At 41.6% G+C, this 25,358-nt stretch overlaps 2 protein-coding genes across 5 annotated transcripts; one reads left to right on the top strand and one right to left on the bottom strand.

Moving 5' to 3' along the window:
* Nucleotides 1-89: 89 nt before the first annotated feature.
* On the bottom strand, nt 90-8,058 carry KIF20A (kinesin family member 20A). Its single transcript, XM_010971682.3, has 19 exons — nt 7,915-8,058; nt 7,286-7,471; nt 6,021-6,110; nt 5,799-5,918; nt 5,079-5,217; nt 4,788-4,975; nt 4,572-4,701; nt 4,196-4,390; nt 3,974-4,085; nt 3,797-3,865; nt 3,437-3,580; nt 3,121-3,286; nt 2,847-3,011; nt 2,577-2,716; nt 2,361-2,463; nt 1,849-2,050; nt 1,626-1,717; nt 1,275-1,412; nt 90-640 (listed from the first exon to the last, which is right to left on the bottom strand). Exons 2-19 carry the CDS (start codon nt 7,448-7,450, stop codon nt 323-325), a joined length of 2,676 nt encoding a protein of 891 aa, XP_010969984.1. The 5' UTR covers nt 7,451-7,471; nt 7,915-8,058; the 3' UTR covers nt 90-322.
* Nucleotides 8,059-8,217: 159 nt separating this feature from the next.
* LOC105082159 (bromodomain-containing protein 8) lies at nt 8,218-25,219 on the top strand. Of its 4 annotated transcripts, XM_074360732.1 has the most exons (22): nt 8,218-8,505; nt 9,468-9,564; nt 12,936-13,005; nt 13,648-13,697; nt 13,924-14,046; nt 14,166-14,246; nt 14,662-14,726; nt 15,158-15,294; nt 15,823-16,041; nt 16,425-16,569; nt 17,390-17,599; nt 18,011-18,291; nt 18,642-19,094; nt 19,380-19,473; nt 19,675-19,721; nt 20,499-20,713; nt 20,924-21,016; nt 21,209-21,277; nt 21,658-21,835; nt 22,566-22,670; nt 23,145-23,189; nt 24,839-25,219. In XM_074360732.1, exons 1-22 carry the CDS (start codon nt 8,487-8,489, stop codon nt 24,896-24,898), a joined length of 2,856 nt encoding a protein of 951 aa, XP_074216833.1. In that variant the 5' UTR covers nt 8,218-8,486; the 3' UTR covers nt 24,899-25,219. The 4 variants fall into 4 exon arrangements, with proteins under 4 accessions (XP_074216833.1, XP_074216835.1, XP_074216834.1 ...); XM_074360734.1 differs by lacking the exon at nt 15,823-16,041; XM_074360733.1 differs by lacking the exon at nt 23,145-23,189.
* The last annotated feature ends 139 nt before the right edge of the window (nt 25,220-25,358 follow it).

The following is a 25,358-nucleotide window of genomic DNA, read 5'->3' as shown; positions in this document are numbered from 1 at the left end:
AGGGGCCTGAATGCTATTTTAATTTTCAGAATTTCTGCCCCTTTTATAATTTATTTTAGTGATTATGCTAAATTTGGAATTCAGATAAAAAATGTGAATAATATCTTTATTTAATATAACATTTTTGTGTGCATAGAAAACATATAAGTAAGAAAGCATAAGATTACATAGGTGATTATAATACAAAAGTGGGGAAAAAACTAGTGTTTGCATATTGCATTCTAGATAGTTCCAGGTATATATGTGGTAAAGCTTAAAAGAGACCTGTTTCTTAAGCTGAGCAGCTGATCCACATCAGGGCAATGACTGCTCTCTCCTTCCCTTAGTATTTTTTGCCAAAAGGCCCAGATTTGAGTAAAGGGGACCGCCGTGAGCGTAGGATCCGGGCATAAGGGCTGCAGTCTGTTGAGCTTTGGCAGGTGGGTGTTCGGGGAAGTAAGTTTCGAAGAAATGGTTTCTTCCCTGGGGGCTGTTGGTTTGGTTGCTGGTTTTCCTGGTTGGCACCAAGGCGCTTTTTGGTAGAAGTCTGGCCTTGGAGTTTTAGCACAGTATGATACTGCTCTGCAATGCATGCTGCCTTCTTCCGAAGGTCCAGTTTTACTAGCATCATGTTATTCTGCAGCTCAGCCAGGGTCTGATCCTAAGGAAGACCAATAAAGTTACAGAAAACATTTCTGTCTGGTATATAAGAGAAACAAGAAGGCAAGAAAATGCACGCCATCTGCTACTAGTTACTAACAATGGTTTTTACAAAGATTAACTCTTTAAGGTCAGGGCTTATAATTGAATAGGGGGCTATTTTCTTTAAGACTCAAACAGCACTGAATAGAAGGGACTTCTGTTTTCTAACACATAAGGTGGTATGAGCTTGAATAATTTTACTTAACCTCCAAGAGCCTCAGTTCCTGGGTATCAAATTAGTCTAAGATGTATTTTTTAAAAACATTTTTAGTATCTAGAATCAAGATGCATTTACTGATGATAATGTCATAGCTTAATCGTTATTGTTTTGTCTTAGTAGTGCATAAAAATAATGGCTTCTTAGAATCTAAGTATCTTGGATAAAATATGATAGTATATACCTCCCTAGGGTTGTTAGAACAAAGTTTTGTACCATAGTGCTTGTATTTTGTGAATGGTAATTTTTATTTTGCAAGGAAGAGAAACTAAGATTAGCCTAAAAATCTTTACCTTCCTCTTCTTCTCATTTTCTTTCTCACATAAACACTGGAGTGGGCTGATGGGAGATAAAGTGGTATATAGGCTGCCCTAACCTGTTTGATTAAGATGTCATCACACGTGGTCAAGGCTTGGCGAAGTTTTCCTGCTCCAGTGCTGTGGCAACATGCTCTTTCTGCTGACTGGAGAGACTCCCCAAGTTTCTGAAGCTCTGTCCGCAGCAGCCTTATATTCTGGAAAAGGAGAAGGAACCAAATTGTGGCCAAGATCAACCAAGATGGTGATCTGGAGGAGTCGGAGAAATTGAAGAGAAGTAAAATTAGAAAGGTTAGTTGAATGAAGTAGCCACTGTCCTGGACTGTACACAAAAAACACCTTCTCACATGAACCAGGGATATTGGAAATTGCCTTAGGCGAGAGCTTTGGTAACAGAGAAAGGTAATTACCTTCTGGCCCTCCTCTAACTTCTTGTCCACATCAGTGATGAAGGGCTTCGCTGAGGGTGGTGGTTCTAACATTTTCTGATACTTCTGCAACTCTGAGGGAAGGAAATAATAACCTTACATGTGTAGGCTTTCTAACTTTGGACTTACATGTCAGAAGGCCCAAGTTTAAAGAACATCTTTCCCCTGAACACTGTTATTCTTTCTGCTCCCTCTCCTTCCTCACCTTCAGTGGTGGAGTTTAGCTCTGCTCTGCATTGTTCGAGTTTAGATTTTATCTCCTGGAACTGCTGGGTGGAGGCAGAAGCCGCTGCCAACCTTTGTGACCGCCGTAGGGACAGTTCAGACCCTGACTGTTGATGGGCCATTGGCTGCTCTCTAACTTCCTGCAAGAGAGCTTCTAACTCTTTAATCTTCTCATCCCTTTCCTAAGAGAGAAGCAGAGAATACAATTCAGAGTCAGACAGATCCTGCAGGAACAGATGACTGAACAAGGAACTAAAACTTCCTGATGCCTGGGCCTTGAAAGCCTGTTTGTTAGCACTTATACTATTTCTTGGTCAAACAAACCCTTAATCAATTCATCAAACATAGACTGACACATGCAAAGCACTAAGGATACTAGAGAAGGGTGAGATATATTCCTGCCCCTACCAGAGTTGATAAAATCTGTTTACCTTAGGCAAGCTAGTGACAGGAACCTGAGCAGCTAGCTGGGGCTGGTTCAGGGCAACTCACCTGAATTTCTTCTTGGTAAAAACTTGTCAGTGACTCCTTGAGGATAGTTAGTTTCTCTTCATACATCTCCTCTAATAGTTCCTTTTGGGTGTCCAAGTGTTCACTGTCAGAAGAGAAAAGAGAAGTGAGTAAACATTCTGAAGAGTGAGCTTTGAGAGCAGGTCCTGAGGCACTACTCTGTCCTAGTCCCTACCCTCGGGGTCACTCAGCTGGTACCTGCACCACTGTTCCCGTTGTTGCATCTGCTCCACCATCTCATTGCAAATTTCATCACGGAGCTGCATCTCCAGCTGCAACTTTTCCTGCCGTTCTTTTAAGAGCAATGCTTTCATGGCTCCCACTACTTGTAGGAGCTCCTGGGAGGGACACAAAAGTCAGAGGTCATCAGATGCCAGTGCCCTAAAAAGGCACAGGTCCACCTGGAAGGTAGCATGGGAAATGTGTAGTCATCAAGATGCTGCATCAAAAGCTCTCCTGCATGCTCACCTCCTTGCCATATGTGGAGATGTCAACTTCATTTTCAGTGTCATCATCAAGGCCTGGGTCTGTCTTAGCTCCTGTCTCTAAGCTGGGAGATGCCCGCAGACTGTGTTCCTTGATGAATGAATGTAGTGATGGGAATCCCAGTGACACAGGTGGAGCATGCACAAGCTAGTGAAGAGGAAAACTCTTAACTGAATCCATTACTAGTCCCTAGTATCTTCCTTAAATATGGTACCAGCTCAAAGTGAGCATAATTATCACACCTACAGCATCTTACCTGGCTAGCAATGGCTGAGAACTTGGCCACATGAAGGGTCTCATCATAGGTAGATGCACAGGGATTCACATTGACAATCATACAGGAGCGACCTCGGCCTGTGAAGAAGCCTTGGAATACTCGGGTCAACTTGCTGTCACGGAAGGGAACCAGGTTCTGCTTTGACCTGAGAGGGAATCAGAGGGAACAGAACTGTGACCAGAACTCCAGCCCTTGGAGGTATCCTAGCACTAGCCCCAGTGATGACCAGGAAGTCTCTTAGGAAACTGCAGAGCTCCAGGCCATCCTGGCCCATAGCTTGCAGTGAAAAGTTTACCGGTTCTGCTGGTTTTGGCGCAGGGCAGCAATACAGCGGCCCAGGGTGTGCAGAGAAGTGTTAATGTTTCCTGCTTCCTTCAGTCGCTCACCACTCTTCTGATCTTTGCAGCGCTCTGAGCCAGCCAGATCACAGAGTGATAACCTTGAATGATCGACAGGATCTGACATAAGGACTTGACACATTATGAGCTTTCTAGGACTTCATATAGTTCTAGGGAGGGGAAGACCCATGAAGAATATCTGTACCCAAGGAAGGAGAGCATGAATCTAACAGAAGCAATTCCTGAGAGGACTTCCCCTGCCCCCCAACTACAATTTTATGGCCAAGAAGCCCAAAATTCTGAATGGAAAAACTTACTCGCTAATCTTGGGGATTATATCACCTTCCCCCTGAAGGTGCAGGATCCGAATTGAGAAGATGCTATGACTAGAAGTTAAGAAAAATGGAAAAGTCACTGCACATCTTTCATGTTCAGGTAGAGGACTAATATTTTCCTGTTACACAGTGAGAGGTTGACTTTCACAACCCACCCACCTGCGGCTGGAGTTCTGGTTCAAGTGGGTGCTGGCAAAGCTCTGGTTTTTACGACCCACTTTCAGGAGTTTCCAGGCCTCCTCAGCATCCTGAACATGAATCCAATTGAGATCTGAGGCCAAGGAGAGAAGGGCATACATAAGATGGGAGCACCAAACTCTATTCCTAGTTTCTCCCTAAGTGCCCTTCAGGGTTCACGCCAGCCTCCCTGCTTTCCCATACCTTTCACGTAGGGATTGCCATTCTGATCCTCACACAGCCGCAGAGTCTGCCTCTTGCGCTGTTGGCTAGGCAGTTCTAACAGGTCATAAAGCAGTTCATTGTAGATCTCAAAGAAGGAGATCCAGATGGAGAAGCGAGTGTCTGCAGGGACACTTATAGGGGCAGTGTCTGGCTGTGCCCATCGGTGACTTGTTTCTGAGGAAGAAGCCAATGTATAGGTCATCAACCCTAGAGTAGTCCATTTTCCCTTTGGCCTGCAAGAGCCTCAGAAGGTGGAGCTTAGGTTGCAACCTCTGGTCTATCCCCCAGGCAGTTTTTGGGAGTATGGAATGGGTTCCTACCGTTATTTGGCACAGAGCCCAGTCATGGTACATACCATCCAGCTGGCTACTGCTGGTAAACTGACTGGTGGAGGAGAGCCCAGCAATGCCACTGTCAAAGCTGGTGCTGGTACCCATCCGACTTTCAATGTAGACACTCCTCTTCAAGGAGGTGGACAACTCCTCCTGGAGGGGCCCAGAGAGAAGATAAACACAAAACTTTCTAGAGATTTGTACTCCTATTTCTGCCTCTGTGAACACCAATACTTTACCTCTTGGAGGCCTCCATTTAGCAGGGCCAGTTTCTTCAGTTCCTCCTGCTGGATCTGCTTACTGTCTAGCCACATTACCTCGTTGGAGAGTAAGGGCTTCAAGTCAGGTGTTGGATGAAGTTGGCCTTGGAGGCTATTGAAGATCAGAGTCAGGGACCGGGGCAGGATCCCTACATCCTTGATGGTACCTGGAGGCATGAGAAAGGTGGACAGCTGAGGCAAGTGCTATTCCCCAACTCAGGGCATCAAAAGGCAAAAACAATCAGCTGTTCTGTGAGGCCTACTACTCACCTTGAATTGTGTGGGTTTTCCCCGAGTTAGTGACTCCATATGTATAGATGAGCCAGTTCTGTCCTTTGAGTACGTCCTTTACCATCTCCTTCACAGTTAGGTTGAAGAAAGATGCCTGTCCCACTTCTGGCCCAAAGATCTAGAGACAGACCCAGTTTTCAGAGGCTCATCCTTCATCTCCCATTTTCCTCCTCTGCGCAGCCAGCAGATACATCCCTTCCTGGTTTGTTGGCTCTGGAGACTACCTAAGCATCTTCTTCCTGCAGTGCTGCCAGCTGCTCCCTAAACACTGAGGACTCAACCACTCTCTGGCAGTCCAGCTTTCATCCAAATCAACAAATACTTAAGGAATGCTATCCACTAAGTCCAGTGCTACACACAAAATCGGGCAACATAATGGTCATAAGCAGGAGATGGCTTGGGAGATGGATGAATCTAGATTCAAGTCCTAACTCTACCACTGACTAGCTACATGACTTCAGCAACATCCCACTGAGCCACAGTATCCTTGTTAGTAAAATAGGGACAAAAATGATAATGATAACAGTTGTTGGAAATTAACACACACAAAGTACTTGACACAATGAGTAGGAGATAACAAGAGTCCCTAAAATTGTAAACATGCTTATATAAGGAACTCACGGTCAAGTAAAAAGCTTTCTAAAGAATAAAGTTGCCCCTACAAGTTGGTCCCTTGTTCACATATCAGTACCTCCATACCTGGGAAAAGGTGAATCTGTGGGTGGCTTGTCCAATTCCTCTCTCATTGCTCTTCTGGGCAAAAGAGTCCTTGGGTGCCTGTAGGGCAAGGGTCTCCATATTCTCAATATGGACACAACCCTGAGAAGGGGGAAAACATAGTTGTCACAGAAGAAAATATTCCTGGGAACCTCTACTGTACTGAATCATTCCACCTTGAATCCTCCCTCCTCAGAAACTTACCTGATCCTCCTGTCGTTCTAACTCCGAAGGTAAGAAGGGCCTGACCCTCAGGTACACTTTCACCTTCTCCGTACTATCCTCAAATGGAACCTGTGGCACAATTCCAGGCCGGAACCACAGATTAATCTCAGAAGTTACTTCTGAGCAGATGGGCAACTATAGCATAGTTCCTGGGAATCATGCTAACACTGCCCCATTCCACCTCAAATAACTCTGTGCAGCTATTCTTTGATTCCATAATCCTTCCAACCTACATGAACTTCTTCACTACTTAATTACCCTCCCTTGTCTCTTCAGTATGATGAAAACCTGGCTTGCCACAGATTATCTGAGTGAGAACTGGTTGACTGGTATGAAAATCAATGTGTGGTATTATGACAAAACACAGTAGTTAAGCACCCTGGAGGCAGACACACCTGAATTTGAGTCCCAATTCCATCATTTAGAAACTATGAGATCTTGAACAAGTTCTTTAAATTATCATTACCTCAGTTTCCTCATCTGTAGAATGGGGTTAATAATAGCATCTATCATGTGTTCATTCATCAGATATTTAGAGATTTGTCTACTCTGGACCCAGGAACTCTTAGGAGGCTCTGGTAGCCCACAGTGAAGGACATTAACAAGGCTCCTTCTCTTATGAAACCTTCTCTACAAAAGAGGAGTTTTCTGAGTAGAGTTCTCAACCATGGCCACTTCCCTTCCAAGAGACATTGAGTAATGTTAGGACAGGTTTCCTGGTCACAGGTGGGAAGGAGCTACTGACATCTAGTGGGTAGAGGCCAGGAATGCTGCTAAACATCTTAAAATGCACAGGACAGCCCCCTAAAACAAAGAATTATCTGGCCCCAGACACAATAATGCTGCAGCTGAGAAACCTCATCTCAGCAGAAAGAAAGGCTCCAGAAATGAAAGATTATGGTTGATGTTAAAATCTGAATGTATATACCATCTACTTAATGGCAATGTGACCTTGTGCAAATTATTTAACACGTCTGAGACTCATGGTGAAGGACAGATACTTACCGTCTTCCCTCATAGAATTAACTGACAGTATGCATTTGAGGATGTTTCATTAATGCAGTGCAATTAATAGTTTTCTTATGGACACAGAACCATACATTTTTTACTTGTTAGGCTGTTAATTTTGAGTTGGTCTCTCGAATACTAGAGTTGCTGTATTTCCGACGCCATGCTACTCCATAGACAACTATTAGGCTGAGGATATCACTTTCTGCCCCCCAGAGATTCTCCAACTCCTTTACCTGCTGCTTGTCTTCCAGGGAGGCGGAGATGACAGAGCAGTCCGGTAGCAGGTCCTTGCGTATCACAGACCCCAAATCCGCAGCTGTGGATTCGAACATGGGGGAGACTACAACCTCCTCATCCGACAGCAAGCCGGCTGGTGGAGAAAGGATCCCTTGCGACATGACAGCAGGGGCAGATTAGGTCTAAAAAGAAACAAGAGTAGGAAGGGAGGAGAACCTTAAGGGACAAAAGGGGCTGCAAATTCTAAGAAACAATTCCCTTGCCCCAGGACAACTTCGTCTCGCTGCCTGAATTCCTACTCCCTTTTCCCTTCAACTACCAGCAAAGGGGAAGCGAATGAGAGAAAAGAGTCAATCATTTAATTCAGTCTGAGGCAGCATTTCCGACCACGAACATGAATGAATATATATCCGGCTCCAAAGGCATAAGGTCATGCTCCAGGTAGGATGCCTTGCTCACCGGTGTCAGTAGCTCTAGGCTTCTTCAGCCTTGCCTCAGGCCCACAGTGAGGACAGAGGTATTAAGAAAGAAAGGGAGGATGGCGGCAGTTCCGCTTTCCGGAAGCCTAATTTTCGAGGGCAAGAGCAAGTATCTCAGCTGGGCTCCAGTACATCGGCACACTCACCCGAAGACGCCACACTTCTCCGGTACCGGCTCACTCACACCCAGCCTCCGAACCTGGACTTTCCCAGCCTAAGAGCACAACTCCGCCCACGAGGTGAACCTTTGTTACTGATACAATGTTTTAAATTACGCGCGGCGTTCGTTCGGCCAATCAGACAACAAAGTCTGCAGCTACCAATCAGCGCAAGGGGGCGGGCAAGACTGGGAAACGGTTTACTGCAGCTTGACCCCTCCGCTCCAAAGTGGGTCCGGGTTACCAACTGACGGATTTTGGACTTGGGTCGCCTGGAATTTCGGCTTATCGCTTCTTCTTGAACCCTAGGCATTTCTTTTCTAAGAAGCGTAAATGAATTCCTGAGGCTTCAGCTGCCATTCTCTGTCCTTTAGCACATTCCTTCCCAGGAAATCACAAGAGACCCGGTTTAGGGCCCTTGTTCGTCCTGAGGTAGAGGTGGGGGACTACATCTCCCAGGAAGCACCGCGAACAAACACCGGGACTCTATTCCCCAGAATTCCTCGGGGTTTCGCCCTACCAGACGGTATTCGCTCGGGAGCGAACACTTCGGGGCCAAGATGGCGACAGGAACAGGCAGTAAGTGTTTTCGCTGCTTTTGTGTGGAAGGTCTTTGTAGAGTTGAGGCCAGGCAACAAATTTCTGTCACACGCTTAGGGAGTAGGAGCAATGGGTTTACCTTAGGGTCCAGGACTTTCAGAGACCTGCGCTCGACGGCTTTGTTAAGGCCAGTGGTTGGGTTGGGGCCCAGAAATGTAATCTAGTGTCTCAGTAAAGCCGAAAATATTTAAGAGAAGCAGCTCAGGGACTTTTGTATGTTCGGGAGCTCTGCAGTGTGAGAGGAAAAGGTGCCCTAGAGACTCGGGCGTGTATACAGAGATGTTGTGAGCCATACGGAGTGGCCGGCATCTCAGGAGTTATTTTCTGACGTACGTTTGTGGGGCCCATATTCACAGAGAAATGGAGTATTTTAACTGTGAGCTTTTTCTGCAAGGAGGGAAACTGCATTTCATGCATCTCGGCCATTTTCCTCTGTTTCATGGATTGGAAAGATTTTTCAGGCCCGACAGCTAAAGGGGGGAGGGGCGGTGGGAGTTGTTACTGAGAGAAGTAAACAAGTTTATGCTAAGAAAGAGGCGGGGCAGTAGGAGAGGGTGGCCGCTCTGAATCTTGGGAAACAAACCTTTGGCGTGCAAATTGAAATAAAGCATTCTTAAAACAGGGCCTTTCGGGAGAAGTGTCCTATGTTAATCTGACATTCTCCCCTCCGCACCCACCCCCCCCCCTTAAAAAAAATGAAGCAGAGTAGCCATGGCATTTGAAGAAATAAGATGTTTTGCCGGATACTCAGTGTAGTTCTCATGCAATGAATAAGCACCACCCCAGTTGTGGTATTTACTAGAGAGGGGAAAGTAAGATTTGGTGATAGTAGCTCACTTTGTCCTTGCAGGTGAGGATGTTTTGTTTTAGGCTTTTAGTCTTCACTTTGGGGTTTAGAAATAGTGTCTCAGTGGTTGTCTCTAAGTCTTATCTCCTTTCAGAACATAAACTGCTGAGTACTGGCCCTACAGAGCCATGGTCCATCCGAGAGAAGCTGTGTTTGGCGTCTTCTGTCATGAGGAGTGGAGATCAAAATTGGTAGAGTATCAAGGATGTCTGCTTTCTTGGATCTTAAAAACTGTTGGGTATTTTTTTTAACAGTGGTGGAATCCTAGTTAACCTTTAAGCAGTATTTCTTTTTTAACAGCTTTATTGACATATAATTCATATACCATAAAATTAACCAAGTATATTCACATAATTTAGTATTGATTTTAGATTATTTTAGTAAAATTAAGTGTTAATTTTAGAACATTTCAGTTACCCCTTAAAGAAGCCTCTTACCTCTTAGCCATCACTCTGCAATCTCCTCTTCACCTCCCTAACATCTCCCCTCCTCTCCCCTCCCCTTCCCCCTCTAACCATTCATCTACTTTCTGTCCCCATGTAGATTACCTATTCCAGAAGACATTTCATATAGGTGGAGTTATATAATTTGTGGTGTTCTATGACTGACTTCTTTTACTTAGCATAATACTTTCAAGGTTCATTCACGTTGTAGTATGTATCAGTACTTTCTTGTTTTGATTGAGTAATAGTCGTTTCTATGGACATGCCACATTTTGTTTATCCATTTGTCAGTTGATAAATATTTGGTTGTTTGCACTTTTTCGACTATTATAACTAATGCTGCTGTGCACATTTGTGTACAAGATTTTGTGTGGACATGTTTTCAATTCTCTTGAAAGAGTGGAATTGTAACTCAGAGTTTAACTTTTTGAGGAACTACCAAACTAAAAAGTGGCCCCACCATTTTACATTCCCACAAGTAATAAATGGAAGTCCCAGTTTCTCTGCATGCTTGACAACATTTTGTTTGTCCTTTTGGTTATAGCTAAACTAGTGGGTATGAAATGGTAACTTATTGTGGTTTTGACTTGCATTTCCCTGATGACCAATTTTTTGGGGCATCTTTTCATTTTCTAATTGTCATTTATATATCTTATTGAAAAATGTCTGCTCAGATCCTTTGGATTCTTTTTCATTTTATTGAGATTTAAGAATTTTTTATGTATTCTGGATGCAAATCTCTTGTCAGATGATTTGCAAATATTTCTCCTATTTTATGTGTAGTCTTTCCACTTTCTTTGGTATTATTGACATCTGTTCATGTTGTTTACAGCACAAAAGCTTTTAGTTTTGATATGTCCAGTTTATCTATTTTTTCTTTTGTTGCTTGTGCTTTGGGTGTCATAGCTAAGAAACCACTTCTACGTATTCTAAGAGCTTTTAACTCTACATATTGAGGTGTCTTTGATCCATTTTGACCTAATTTTTGTGTATGTTGTAAGGCAGGGGTCTCTTTTGCATGTAGATATCCAACTGTCTCAGGACCCAATATTTGTTGAAAACTGTTCTTTCCCTATTGAATTGTCTTGGTTCACAGTATTTCTTTTAAGTACCAGAAGGTAGGACCGTGTGTGGTTTCCAATCTTTTTTGCTACCAGTACCTACTCCTTCATTTTTAACATTTGTCTTTCCTCTCTCCTCTTGTTCCCTCAGGATCTAAGGACACCTTTTAATTGTCTTCACTGTTCTAGTTACTTAATATACACATTTATATCTGTATGGTATGTCTCTGCTACTTTAACCATTCACATGAGTTTACCAAAGCACCATTATTGTCACATTTAGCGCTTCTGCAATTTCGTGTATTTTTCAAATAACTTTTCAAAGATGAAACCAGGATACTCCAGGTAGCAGTTGTTCTTGAGCCGGTAAACCCCACCATAAAATGAAGCAAACTAATTTGATAAACCTCAGATTGAACTTAAACATAACTCAACTTAAATATAAACTGAACTCATTTTTAAACAAAACACCAAGTAAGCTGGTTGAAGTGGAATTCAATCTATATTCTTACATTTTATTAGAAAAATAGTATAAGAACACTTAAGTAAAACTGAGAAATTTTAAATTATATTTATTTTTTAAGGAGGTACCAAGTCATAAGATTCAAAATTTAAAGTGGTACACATTATCTTTCTTTCTTCACTGTACCTTATCTCACAGTGTTAGGTTTTTTAGGGGGTGGGTAGGAGGTAATTAGGTTTATTTATTTATTTTTAATGGAGGTACTGGGGATTGAACCCAGGGCCTTGTGCATGCTAAGCATGCACTCTAGCACCTGAGCTATACCCTCTCCCAGCAGTTTTTTGTGTGTTTCTCTGCCATTATTTTTTTTCTGCCATTAATTTTGTATACATGAACAAATGTATATTTTCTTTGTTCCCCTCCTTTTTAAAAACTTTTAATTAAAAAAAATTTTTTTTTAATTGAAGTATCATCGATTTATAGTGTGTCAATTTCTGGTGTACAGCACAATGCTTCAGTCATACGTGAATATACATATATTTGTTTTCATATTCTTTTTCACTGTAAGCTACTACAAGATATCGAATATAGTTCCCTGTGCTATACAGTATAAACTTGTTAATCTATTTTACACGTCCCTCTTCTTTTTAAACACAACTAGTTAGGTACTGTATAAATCTGTACACTTGACCTTGCCACTACTGTTATTTTTTCCCTCTAACTTGCTACTATATCTTACAGATAATTGTATACCTTTATATGAAGGTCTGTCTTATGTTTTTTTAATAGCTGCGTGATTTTTTTTTAAGCTCAAGACACCACTTAAAATTTATTTGATAATGCAATTTAGTTAAATCTTCATGATATTGATTTAATTTTTTTTTCCCTGCTGACATGCTGTAATAACGTGTGAGGTCTTATCACTGTCCTGTTCCTGTGCTTTCAGCATTTCATTTTTCTAGCTGCATTATATTTTATGGATATACCATAATTTATTTAACTGGTACTGTATTTGTGGAAATTTGCTAATACAAATATAACCTTGCATAGTTATGTATAAATTATATTTAAGATAAACCGAAAGTAGAACTATGGAGTCAAAGAATATTTGAGTTTATTAAGTTTGAAAGTATTTCAAGTTGCCCTAGAGATTGTTTCAATTTATACTTCCATTGGTAATATATCAGAGTACCTGTTTTTTAATGTCCTGGCTCATAGAATGTGTTGTTATATGTTTTTGATCTTTGACAATATTATGAAAGATGAGAAATGGTTCTCATATTTTTCATTTGCATCTATCCTATGATGAGTGAGGTTAAATATCTTCTTGTGTTTTAGAGCCACTTGTTAAGGAGTTTCTGTAAACTGCTTTTTTCCATTTTTCTGTTTGACTATTAGTCTTTTTAATTTGGCCAGGGTGGTGGGGTGACTCCTCATATATCGGGGAGATTAACAATTTGTCTGTGCTTTGAGATGCATTTTAAAATATATATACTTAAACATTTTTTAAATTACTTTTTCTGAATACTTTTTTTTTAAAGATTTTTATACAGTTTTTAAAGGTTACTTTTAATAAGGCTTTTCTTATTTTTTAGGGTATCAGTTAGCCGAGCAATTAAACCCTTTGCAGAACCTGGCCGCCCTCCAGACTGGTTCTCTCAGAAAGTAAGTTCCCAAGTAAATGTTCATTTTGAGCAATGTTTGAGATGTGAAGTGAGTTCCCTTCCAGGCCCTGCCCTTTAATCACAGGCTTTTGTACCATGAAGGAATAGAATGGTTGAGAATACTTTTCCTTTTTCCCAGTGTTTGCCAGTGCATCCATGTATGCTCCATTACAAACTGTTCTTGTTAGTGTAATGTAACAGTTAAAAGGCCAACCTTGGAAGTTAGACAGGATTTAATATGACTCTACTTGAAAACATTGAACCATGATCCTCAGTATTCTGATTTGTAAAATAGAGATAAAAGTTGTTTCAGGATTGTTGTAAAGATTTAGTTAAGGTAATATCTGTAAAACATTTAGCACAGTGCCTTGCATGTGGTAACTACTCAATAGGTATTAGGGATAAATATTGGCTCTTAACTTGTCTTTCCCCAAATACACAAACTGTAGGCCAGAAGACTCCCTTTTCTTTGTTATGGTATTGATTATATTGAACTGATTTGATTGCAAAATAATTTGCCCTCCTAGAAACTATGCATAACTTAAACAAAGCTCCCCTCTCTAAAACTTAGTCTAATATGTTGAAACTTTGAAAGGTCATTCCTTTTAGGCTTGCTCATCATATTTTTACTTTTTTTCCATAGCATTGTGCTTCCCAGTACTCAGAGCTCCTGGAGACCACAGAGACCCCGAAGTGAGTACAGAGCCAGGCACCTGAGCCAAATCTCTTCAGTGGAGAGTATTTACTGTGGAAATCTTTTTTTTTTTTTAAATCTATTTATATTACTGGTAGCTAAAAGTATAATAGAAGTTATCAATGGTTAGGTGGTGGAGAAGGCTCAAAAAAAGCAAGTGGGAGTAGGAACAAGTGTTCTCTTATTTAAGTGTATGTGTGTTTGTGTGTTTTTAATTTTCCATAGACGGAAACGGGGTGAAAAGGGAGAAGTGGTGGAAACTGTTGAAGATGTCATTGTTCGGAAACTGACTGCTGAACGAGTTGAGGAACTAAAGAAAGTGATAAAGGAAACCCAGGAAAAATATAGGTACTTACCAGAGAGGACACCAAAAGGTTGGGAGAAACAAATGGGGCTGACTTCTGATTCTGGTCAGAATTTTTCAAATAGATTAAAAAAACTCAATCTACTTACTTCTCTTCCTACAGACGACTGAAAAGAGATGCAGAATTAATTCAGGCTGGGCACATGGACAACAGACTGGATGAGCTTTGCAATGACATTGCAATGTGGGTTATATTATATTGTTTTTCCATCTATACTATTTTTTTCCTTTTTTACCCTCTTTACTCCTTAAGTAATCTGGCTTATTTCCTACATCTGCCATCCTTTTAAACTTGAGAGATTCTGAAAGGGGAAAGCTTTAGACTGGCCTGGTAGCTGGGAGAGGATAGTGAGTCCTAGAAGGTAATGTGATAGAACATTTCAGTGTAAGAATATAACTTAGTTCTAATTTAAAAGTGGCTCTGCTTTGCCTTGGTGAAGAACTAGTAGTTAGGCAGTACACTCAAACTTCCCTGTTTTGCTGATAAAGATTTTTTTCCTCCAGAAAGTGTTAGTCTGGCAAGAGATTTCCTTGTGAGGGTACTGCAAAGTGTGGAGGAGCTAGAACTGACTGGGATCTACCCTTAATTTCCTCTTTAGGAAAAAGAAATTGGAGGAAGAGGAGGCTGAAGTAAAGAGGAAGGCTACAGATGCTGCATATCAGGGTAAGCTGAACCTACTGATTCTGTTTAGTATTTTGACTGTACAGCACTGCATGCTGATGAGAATTATTGAGAATAATTCGGTCATTGGACAAGGAGAGGAACTTAAATATTTGTTAACTCTAGGAATACATTCTCTGAGCCAGTGAGGTCCTTCCCTCTTGTTAAAAGCAGAATCTTAGTAAGTTATTAAAGAGGATATTAAGGGATGTTTAAGCCAGTTTCCTATTCCAAGGACCTTTGGGGTAAACAAGATTGCTGAGCATGAAAATTGCTCATAGGAAAAATCAAGCTAAAAATTTGTAAAGAAAACTTTTAATCCATATTCATAATGCAACATTCCTATTTGTCCTGTATTATACAATAGTAGTGTAGAATCTAGTTTTATTGATTTAATCTTGAAGGCTTAGAAATTGTTCTTTTTTATGTTATAGCTCGACAAGCAGTGAAAACACCACCTCGGAGGTTACCCACTGTGATGGTCCGCTCTCCTATAGACTCTGCCTCCCCAGGAGGTGATTATCCACTTGGGGACTTGACTACAACCACTATGGAAGAGGCCACCTCTGGGGTGAGTATATTTCCATCCGTAGGAATTGTTCAGCAAAGGGGCAATAAGCCAGCAGAGAGCTGAGTAATGAGGAAACCACTTTGGGCTTAGAGGCAATTTCCTCTCATGGCCTGAGTGCAAAAGACTTAATTTACCATGTTCTGTGCTCTAAGACAAGAATGGGCATAAAAACATTGAGGCTTTTGACATTTTTAGATAGGTAGAAGACTGTATTAAGGACTTTTTTTTTTGCAAGTGTACTGGTCTTAGGAAATTCCTGCTGTAATATGGAATGTTTTCTTTGTAAATATTGATAGGGGGTAAGGAGTTTGTAAAAGGCAAGTTGGGTGGAGTGGTTGAGTCATTGTGGGTTTGAGCGGGTGGAAAAGAAAAAATTGTGGGGAAGGAAGAGCAGGAGGGGTAGAGGGTTTCCTGGGCAGTTCCACTCAGGACTAATAAAGTAATAGTTAGACACACTAACCCATCCAGATTAGTAGGGAACCTTCCTGAGTTTGAGAAGTCAGATAAAGGTTCTCTGTTGTCTCTTAGGTAACCCCTGGGACTTTGCCGAGTACCCCAGTCACCTCGTTTCCTGGAATTCCTGACACCCTTCCTCCAGGCTCTGCACCCTTAGAAGCCCCCATGACCCCAGTAACAGATGATTCACCCCAGAAAAAGATGCTTGGACAGAAAGCAACTCCACCCCCCTCCCCTCTGCTGTCAGAGCTCTTGAAGAAGGGCAGCCTCCTGCCTACTAGCCCCAGACTGGTATGGAGACTTCTGTGGGTGTTTGAGAGCTGTGGTGATTTAGTATTTTGGAAGGGAATGCCTGGGACCTAAAATGTAACATGGAAAAAAATAGTTCAAAAGAGGAAGAGATCTCCTAGTTAAATGTTAATTCAAAACAAAACAAACACTTGGTAGTATCCTTGGCTCCTGAGGTATCTGAAACCACAATTACTTTGGTTCTCTTCTCCAGAGAACTCTTGTCAAATAATTTTTGAAAATTAGTGTTCCCCATGGGTCTGAAATTATTTTCTTTGGATATTAACTTTTAATTTCATGAAGTTTGGTCAACTGCTGGAGCTTTTTGGGAAGTGGTAATAAAGGAAAGCTTGAGGATAGCCTTCACCTCTATTCTTCCCTGGTAGGTCAATGAAAGTGAAATGGCTGTGGCTTCTGGCCACTTGAACAGTACAGGTGTCCTCCTGGAGGTAGGCGGGGTCCTTCCCATGATACATGGTGGGGAGATGCAGCAAACACCCAACACTGTTGCAGCCTCCCCTGCTGCTTCAGGTAAGTCACTGCTTTTCTGTTACCTGCTTTGTTTCAGAGATGTTGAACTTGGCATTGACTGTCCTTGGTTTCTAGCCTTTGTTATTAAGCAACTGTCAGTCCTAGATTTAAAACCCCACCTTGGAGCTACTTTACCTGTTAAACTTGAGATTGTAAATCTATTCCATCTTCAAAATACTGATCATCCTGGATGACCACAGCATAAATATTGATGAGAGAAATAGTTAATAGTAAAGCTGAAAAATCATGGAAGGGTGCTAGAGATACCTGAGACTACAGCATAGAGAGACAAGTTTTAGATCTAGAAAATGAGGCTTGAGTCTCAGGCCTGCCACGCACTGGTTTTGTAACCTTGGATAAGTAACTTAACTCTTGAGCCTCAGTTTCCTCTCTTAATAATTGCACCATATATACTTCACAAGAATGTAGTTAAAATTAAGTAAGGTAGAAAATATAAAACAAAAAAATTTTACAAAATACTAAATATTAAATTTTAGTATTTGGTATTAAATTTTGGGTGATGTATAGCATGCTTAACTTCAGCAGCCATAACAGATTTAGTCATGCTTTTTTTTTTTTAATTATCACTTATTTTTCATATGAGTTGTGTATTCTAATGCTTTGAGTCATTTCTAACTTGACAGAAGATCTTAAGTAAGGTTTGGAAAAGTAAGAATATAGGTAATGAGCTTATTCAACAAAGGAGTTACTTTCATCCTTTGAGACTAAAAGTTTTCTTGATTGAGTCCTAAAGTGGCTATTTACTTCTTGGTCAAGTGCTTTCTTCTTAACTTATTTTGTGTACCTCTTTGTCTGTTAGGTGCTCCCACTCTTTCCCGGCTTTTAGAAGCTGGTCCTACACAGTTCACCACACCTCTTGCTTCCTTCACTACTGTTGCCAGTGAACCTCCAGTTAAACTTGTGCCACCCCCTATAGAGTCTGTATCTCAGGCTACCATTGTCATGATGCCTGCGCTGCCAGCACCATCCTCTGCTCCAGCTGTCTCCACTCCTGAGAGTGTAGCTCCAGGTGCGTCCCTGACCCATTCCCTGAGCAGCCACTAGATCCAAAATTTCATTTTGAGCTTCAGTTAGAGAAAAGTGAACAAGAGCATCAGTTTTAATTCAGATGGTTCTCTTCTATTCTCCATGGACATGTGCCATCTTTATCCTTAGAAAAACAAGGATGTGAGAAGAGGTGGGTGGGCATTTATGTGCTAAGGGTGAAAAAGCTAAGTGTACACTTATGAGTGGGTTTGAGAATGTGTTTTCACCTTTCTAGATGAAGCTGGAGGAAAGAAAACATAGGCAGGTGTAAGATAACTTTTTCTCAGCTTAAATGTCTGGGTATTTGACATTGTCTAGATTTTTGGTGTGATCTCCAGGTGGTTAATTGGTACTAAATAAGCTTCTGAGATGCTTTTCTCTTCCTTTTATTCAGTGAGTCAGCCTGACACTTGTGTTCCTATGGAGGCTGTTGGGGATCCACATACTGTGACTGTTTCCATGGATAGCAATGAAATCTCCATGATCATCAATTCTATCAAAGAAGAGTGTTTCCGATCAGGGGTAGCAGAGGCTTCTGGAGGATCAAAGGCTCCGAGCATAGATGGGAAGGAAGATTTAGATCTGGCTGAGAAGATGGATATTGCTGTATCTTATACAGGTGAAGAGCTGGATTTTGAGACTGTTGGGGACATCATTGCTATCATTGAGGACAAGGTAACTATTCAGTAAAGCCCCAAAGAATCTCTCATGGGTCCTACGTAGGCTTCTCTCCTCAGCCTCTCCTTGCTTCTTGTAGTAAGAATTACATAAACAAGCAACTCTTCTTGCTTCTTCCCATCTCCATCTCTGGTCCCAAAGCCCTTTGGTGCTGACATACTAGTTATCTCCCCAGCCGTCCCTATGTACTGGTTTGCACAGGACATGTGCCTGTCCATTGGTTGCTTCTACTTCATGGAGAAGATGGAGAGAGAAGCTGCAGATTCAGGCCATCTCATTTGGTGCTAATGAATTGAGGGACTTGGGCTTCTTTCTGTGACTTCAACAGTGTGTGTATTACGGGACAGGTAGATGATCATCCTGAAGTGCTGGATGTGGCAGCAGTGGAAGCAGCACTGTCATTCTGTGAGGAGAATGATGATCCCCAGTCCCTGCCTGGCCCCTGGGAGCACTCGATCCAGCAGGAACGGGAAAAGGCAGTACCTCTCCCTGCACCAGAGATGACAGTCAAGCAAGAGAGACTGGACTTTGAAGAAACAGAAAACAAAGGAATCCATGAACTGGTTGAAATCAGGGAGCCCAGTGTTGAGATCAAAATGGAACCTGCAGAACCAGAGCAAAACATTTCAGGGGCTGAAATAATAGCTGGAGTCGTTCCAGCTTCAAGTATGGAGCCACCAGAACTCAGGAGTCAGGACTTAGATGAGGAACCCAGAAGTACTGCAACTGGAGAGATTACTGAAGCAGATGTTTCCAGTAGGAAAGGCGATGAGACTCCACTTACCACGGTGAAGACAGAGGTACTTAAGTTCAGGGGGCTGGGAGGATGGAGGGTTATACCTTAGGTAAAAAGTGACAATTTAGGCCTTTGGTTGTCCTGTTGAATGCCTGAGTTCTGACATGCTGATGTGTCTAAAGCCCATAAGTGTGATCAGTACTATATATACTTATCCTATTCCTGTTGAGGTGACCATTACATGAGTAGGACTTAGAATTTCTTGTATAGTCTTATTATCATTGAAGAGTAAAGTGTAAGCTGTAGTGATTTACCACTACTTAGGGTTTTTGTTCTTTTTGGCCTTCAGGCATCCCCCGAAAGCATGTTGTCTCCATCACATGGCTCAAATCCCATTGAAGATCCTTTAGAGGCAGAGACTCAGCACAAGTTTGAAATGTCAGGTAAATAATAAAGCCAGGAAATCTGTACTCCATAACTAACTTTAAATCATTTGCTTTGGCTTCTGAGGGATTGTGGGCTGTGGGCAAGTAGAGGAGGTAGCGTAGGTCAGCATGGAAAGGAGAGCTGCAGGGGATTATTGTCCATAGGAAGGGGAAGGCTAAGGTGGAAAAATCTTCAGGTAGTCTTTCTCTCCTCTGCAGACTCATTGAAAGAAGAATCAGGGACTATTTTTGGAAGCCAGATAAAGGTATTTCAGACTTTTCTTTATTCCTCTTGCTGTGTGACTAGATTTCCGTATAGCACTACCTTTTTAATGAATTTCAGTAAACTCACATCTTTATTCTCTAAGATGAGACTGGTTAAGGAGTTGCATGGGGAAAAGCTGCAGTGGACAGTCAGGTATAGTGGGAGTGCTATGGAAACATGTACCTCCCATCTTAAAAAGTTTGTGAACATCACATGGAACTTTCTTTGCATATAATGCACAAAGAAGCTTTGATACATCCAGTGATTTAGACTGAGAAGGAATATCAGAACCAGGGAGAGCATACAAGAAATCATATTATTAATTACACTATCCAGAGAAAGTGATCCAGAGTTTTCTTTTTAGAATTACTAAAGCAGTAGTAACAGACTTAAAGTAATGCGATGTGAGCTTGCTCCATCAGATGAGACACAAAATAAAAACTATTTTTGATAACTTTGTACCCAGGGTCAGAGTTCCTTTCAAGAGCAAGGGGAAAGAAGGAACGCCTCTTAGCTTAGTCTTAAGTAAGTAGCTTTTTTTTTTTCTTCCTTTTAAAAAGATCCTGGGTCTTATTCTTTGTCCAGGTTCTAAATGATTTGATCAGTCAGTATCTGTAAGTAGATGGTAGTATAAGTGATAGAGAGCTCAGTCAGGAAACAGTGTGAGGCCATTTTCTAGAACTAATCTAACCCAAAAGATAGATCATGTTTTAATGATGCTTTGCTGGATAGCTTTGCTCTCCTTTCCATTTGTTGACGGAAGCACACTGTGTCTAAGGATGCCCCAGGTGAGGATGAGGAGGAAGATGGAGTCAGTGAAGCGGCCAGCCTAGAGGAGCCTAAGGAAGAAGACCAAGGAGAAGGCTATTTGTCAGAAATGGATAACGAACCTCCTGTGAGTGAGAGTGACGATGGCTTTAGCATACACAATGCTACACTGCAGTCCCACACACTGGCAGACTCCATCCCCAGCAGCCCGGCTTCTTCACAGTTGTGAGTATCTGAGATTCTTTCTTTGAGGTCAAGGCATTAAAGGTGAGAAGTAGGAGAGGGTCTTTCTTTAGTCTTACTTTTTCATCTTCCTTTTCTTGGCCTGGAACAAATGGTTGAAAAGATATAATTAGGACTTGTTGTTATTGTTGTTGTTGTTGTTGTTGTTGACGACTTATGCCAAGTGGGACTCCCATATTTCTTTTATTTCAGCTCTGTCTGTAGTGAGGATCAGGAAGCTATTCAGGCACAGAAAATCTGGAAGAAAGCCATCATGCTTGTATGGAGAGCTGCAGCTAATCATAGGTGAATGGGCTTTACTAATTAGTAGGAACATTTTCTCCTGCTCCTCATTGTTGGTAACCAGAACAAAATCTTGAGTACACTTACATGGGACTGATGGCATTGGCTCTTACAACTTCAGCTGCTTAGATCAAGCTCCCTCAGCTGTTCTTCTGGAGGATCAGTCAGTAATCGTACCATATTCTTTTTGGACAGGTATGCCAATGTCTTCCTGCAGCCTGTTACAGATGACATAGCACCTGGCTACCACAGCATTGTACAAAGGTAAGCCGTGATCCGTTCAGCATGCTGACTTGCCCGAATTGTAAGTTGTCAAGTCTTAGTGGATTTTTGTGTTAGACGGAAAGTTTAAAGCAAGTGTTTTTGATGTAAGGATGACCAAGTGCTAAACTAATCATTTCATTGACTGGATCATCAAATCTACAATGATTAGCCCCCTTTATTACCTTTCTCAATGCTTATTATACAGACTGAATTTGGTTTTTGGGTTAAATTCATAGTTTGGGGCAAGGGCTTGATGTTTGAGTCCTAGCAGCTGGGACTGAAGTTATATATGAGAAAGTGTATATGGTAATGATATATTCAGGGATCCAGTTGAGTCTTCTTCCCCTCTCTGCTCCCACTTACCCTTGTTCTACTTTTAGGCCTATGGATTTGTCAACTATTAAGAAAAACATTGAAAATGGACTGATCCGCAGTACAGCTGAATTTCAGCGTGACATTATGCTGATGTTCCAGAATGCTGTAATGTATAATAGCTCAGACCACGATGTTTATCACATGGCAGTAGAAATGCAGCGAGATGTCTTGGAGCAGATTCAGGTACTTTGAGGATCCTTAGTGTTTTCGGACGATGAAGTGAAAATATTTAAGGGTAGGATTCATAATTGATGTTAAGAAGGGCTGCTGTGGTTTTTACTTTGAACAGCCATCAGGGACACAGGATGATAAAATTTTGTTCTTGCTGGATTCAGTGTTGGTTTTCTCATTTTGGTTTGGTAAAATTGTGAGAGAATATTCTGCATTTATTGGGCAAATGTCTTCAGTTTCTTTAAGTTTTTTAATAAAATTTTTATAAAATGGTGACTGTATATTTTTAAAATTACATTAAGTATATACATGGTAGTGAACAAATAGTTTCTTCTCCCTTTTCTTTACATTGCAGGGAACCTGTAGTTGCATTACCAGGCACCTTTTGAGATACTAATTTGAAGGGGATGTTGTCTGGCTCTACAGAGTCTGCCAAATTGCTTAAATTACTTAGTGATCTTCGGTTCATCTAGTTTTATTCTTTTTCTTATCTTAGAGCATAGAGATTTTGATGCTGTATTTAGCAAAAAATAAAAAAATTAGAGCCATTTGGCATTTTCTGACTCTTCAGCATGCGCAACTAGAATTAAAAATGTGCTAAACTTCTAATCAGTCAAGAGATACTTGAATGCTTTTTGCAGAAGGATACTGTTCAAAATCCTATCTATAATAGTCTAAGGTGTCTTCATTCTTCCCTGCTGGATCAGGTCTCTAGGCCTAACTTTGTTTCTTCTCCCTTCAGCAATTCCTGGCCACACAGTTGATTATGCAAACATCTGAGTCTGGGATCAGTGCTAAAAGTCTTCGAGGGAGAGATTCTACCCGCAAACAAGATGCTTCAGAGAAGGTGAGGAGACCAAGAAAAAGCCTATGTGCCAGTGTTTCAGTGCTAGAAATCTGAAGCATCTAAAGAACCTTATGTTACTACTTGGTACTGCCAGGATTCTACATTCCAGTGGTATACAGACATATAGATCTTAGAATGGTGGTTGTTTTGCTCCCATCCAAGCACTGAAGAAACCTGCTGTGACTGGAAGGTCCAGTCACATGAGAGAAACTGTGAGCTGGGTGAATGAATTGTTATCTCCTCTGGGAGAGTGCTTGCAAGGTGGAAATGACTTAGCTTGCAGCATTTGGGGACCACTAGTTCCTGTTCAGAGGCGTAATGGCCATATTGCTTTTGGATCTCTTTCCTCTTATTCTTGAGTTTTAAAATTTTGTCTTTGTGTGTGTGGTGCTTGTGTCTCTTTTCTGAGGTTTGGGGTGCTTGCAGCTGAGAGTTTCCGTGGAACCTGATCAGTGTTTGTTTGTCCTCTAACAGGACAGTGTCCCCATGGGCTCTCCTGCCTTCCTTCTCTCTCTCTTTGTAAGTATTGAATGGCTGCAAGGGGTGGTGTTGCCACAGAGATTCTTAGCTCCTGCTGGGGGTGGGTGGCAGAGGGAACTCCAACATGCAGACTGTGGCAATGTCTTGAACTTCTGTTTTTTCAGGTCATCAAATAAATTCTCTTCTGCATTTCTGTCTTTCTGCATGTGTGTGTGTGTGGGCTGGGTAGGGACTGTTTATGAGTTCTCTGAGCTGACATGAGTTATTCTTGGTAAGATCTAGGATGCATCTGCTCCTCATTTCTTGACTCCACCTTTTGAGAATTCTTTTCTTACAAATAGAAGAATGCTCAGGGCAGCAGCTGCTAGCTGGCTTTTAAAAAGTGTTCCTTATACTCGCAGATACTCAGCACATGGTTTTTTCTTTTTCTCTAACGTGAAGTTGCAAGAGTGATGCCTGATACATAAACCTTCAGTAAAATTTAAGATAAAAATCTCTGTAACAATGACCACTACAAATAGTAGTGACTGATGGAATTAAGAGATAAGCTTAGTAGAGTTAGCCTGAAGACTTCTGTCCTTTTCCACCATGATTTGAACAACTCTCTGACTCTGTTTTGTTCATTATGGGGCACGTGGTTGTGGTGTAATGGAAGGATATCAGGCTAGAAAACCACATGATCGTAAAAGTCACTGAATTATCTCTTGGAGCTTTGTTTTCCTTATCTGTGTAACGGAGGTAATGTAAAGAAGTACCTGTCCAGCCTACCTCACAGGGATGTTGTGAGGATAAAATAAGTTAATAGGTATGGAACTGGCTTGGGAAAAAAAAAAATTGAAGTGTTATACAAATGCAAGGGTGGTATTTTTATACTTACTGTTACCTCAAAAGCAACTTGTGTTCATGAGCTCTGAGAATTTTAGAGTCCTTGCATTATTAGAAATACAAAAATGGCCTGGCCCAGCAAAAGTGTTCACTAGTTCATCTTGCCTACAGGCCTCAGCCTGTACCACAGATAGAACACTGTAATCCCTATTCTTTCTTATTGGCCTGCAACAGTGACTCTGGATCCCCAAGCAATTGACTGGCTGTTGCAAGGCTGGTTAATAAGATCTTTTATCTATTGAAGACAGCAAAGTGTTGGACAAGAGGAAGGAGCTGGGCTGCAGGGAGAGAGCAGCAGATGGAAAGAAGCCTTCTGATTGTCCTGATCTCATGGAAAACAACTCAGGAGGTGCTAGGGAACTAGTGCCAGGGTCAGTCTGCAGGAAAGGCCTTTCTTATAGGGACCAACAGCTGGACAGGTATGTTAGCCAAGAATCTCACTATCCACTGCCCTTTCTCACTCTCCCACCTCTCTTTTACTCTTCCTTTTCCTTTGCACATGATTTGGGGCCTGGGTGGGATGACTCATTGTCATTCTCTGGGACCCTAGGTAAACTCCAGTGACCTCTAAGGTGGGCAGGAACAAGATACTCTGCCCTGCATTTCCTCTCACACACTACTGCCAGGTACTTTTTAGCCCACTCTGGGAAGACAGATACATACCCCCTCATTTCCTGGATTTTTCTGCTGATTCTCTCCCCTCTCTCCCAGAAAACCAGATCCCCAGCATTCTTGTTTCACCTTCTCTCTTAATTTGTAACCAACTCACTCATGCTCCCTTTCTTTGTCTGCCTGTCATCTAGGATGGGGGAACCAGGGGGCGCCGCTGTGCCATTGAAGCAGATATGAAGATGAAAAAATGAAGCCTCAGAGTATCCATTTTGAGCTGAACCTGAAATAGAAGTAAAGACAAGAGTTTGGGCTTGTGGACCCAGTTCCAGAAGTGGAAGTTACAGAAGAGGAGGTGCCTGGGCCATGTGACAGAGCTGGGAAAATCTTTCTCCGAGTGTTGGAGTAGCACAATTGCCTGTTTTAGGGCAGAAATCATGAGCTGTGTTAATGTCCTAATGTATTGCTAGCAGATTGTAGCTAGTTTGTACTGTCTTGTGGAGTGTACAGACTTTTTAAAAAAAAAAATCCTGTGAAGTGTGTGTGTACACAATAAACTCTGAAAGAAAACTCTAGTCTTTGGTGTGTTCTTTGTGTGAGTGTGTATGTGCGAAATTTGTGACTTCTTTTGCATAATAACTTTGATCATTGGTGGGAATGAGATTGTTAGAGGAGGAAAGTGGTCTTATAATATGAACTGTTCTACAACAGCTC

The sequence above is a fragment of the Camelus bactrianus genome, chromosome 3 (genome assembly GCF_048773025.1).
Source record: "Camelus bactrianus isolate YW-2024 breed Bactrian camel chromosome 3, ASM4877302v1, whole genome shotgun sequence".
Taxonomy (NCBI): Eukaryota; Metazoa; Chordata; class Mammalia; order Artiodactyla; family Camelidae; genus Camelus; species Camelus bactrianus.
This window is presented reverse-complemented; position numbering and strand designations above follow the sequence as displayed.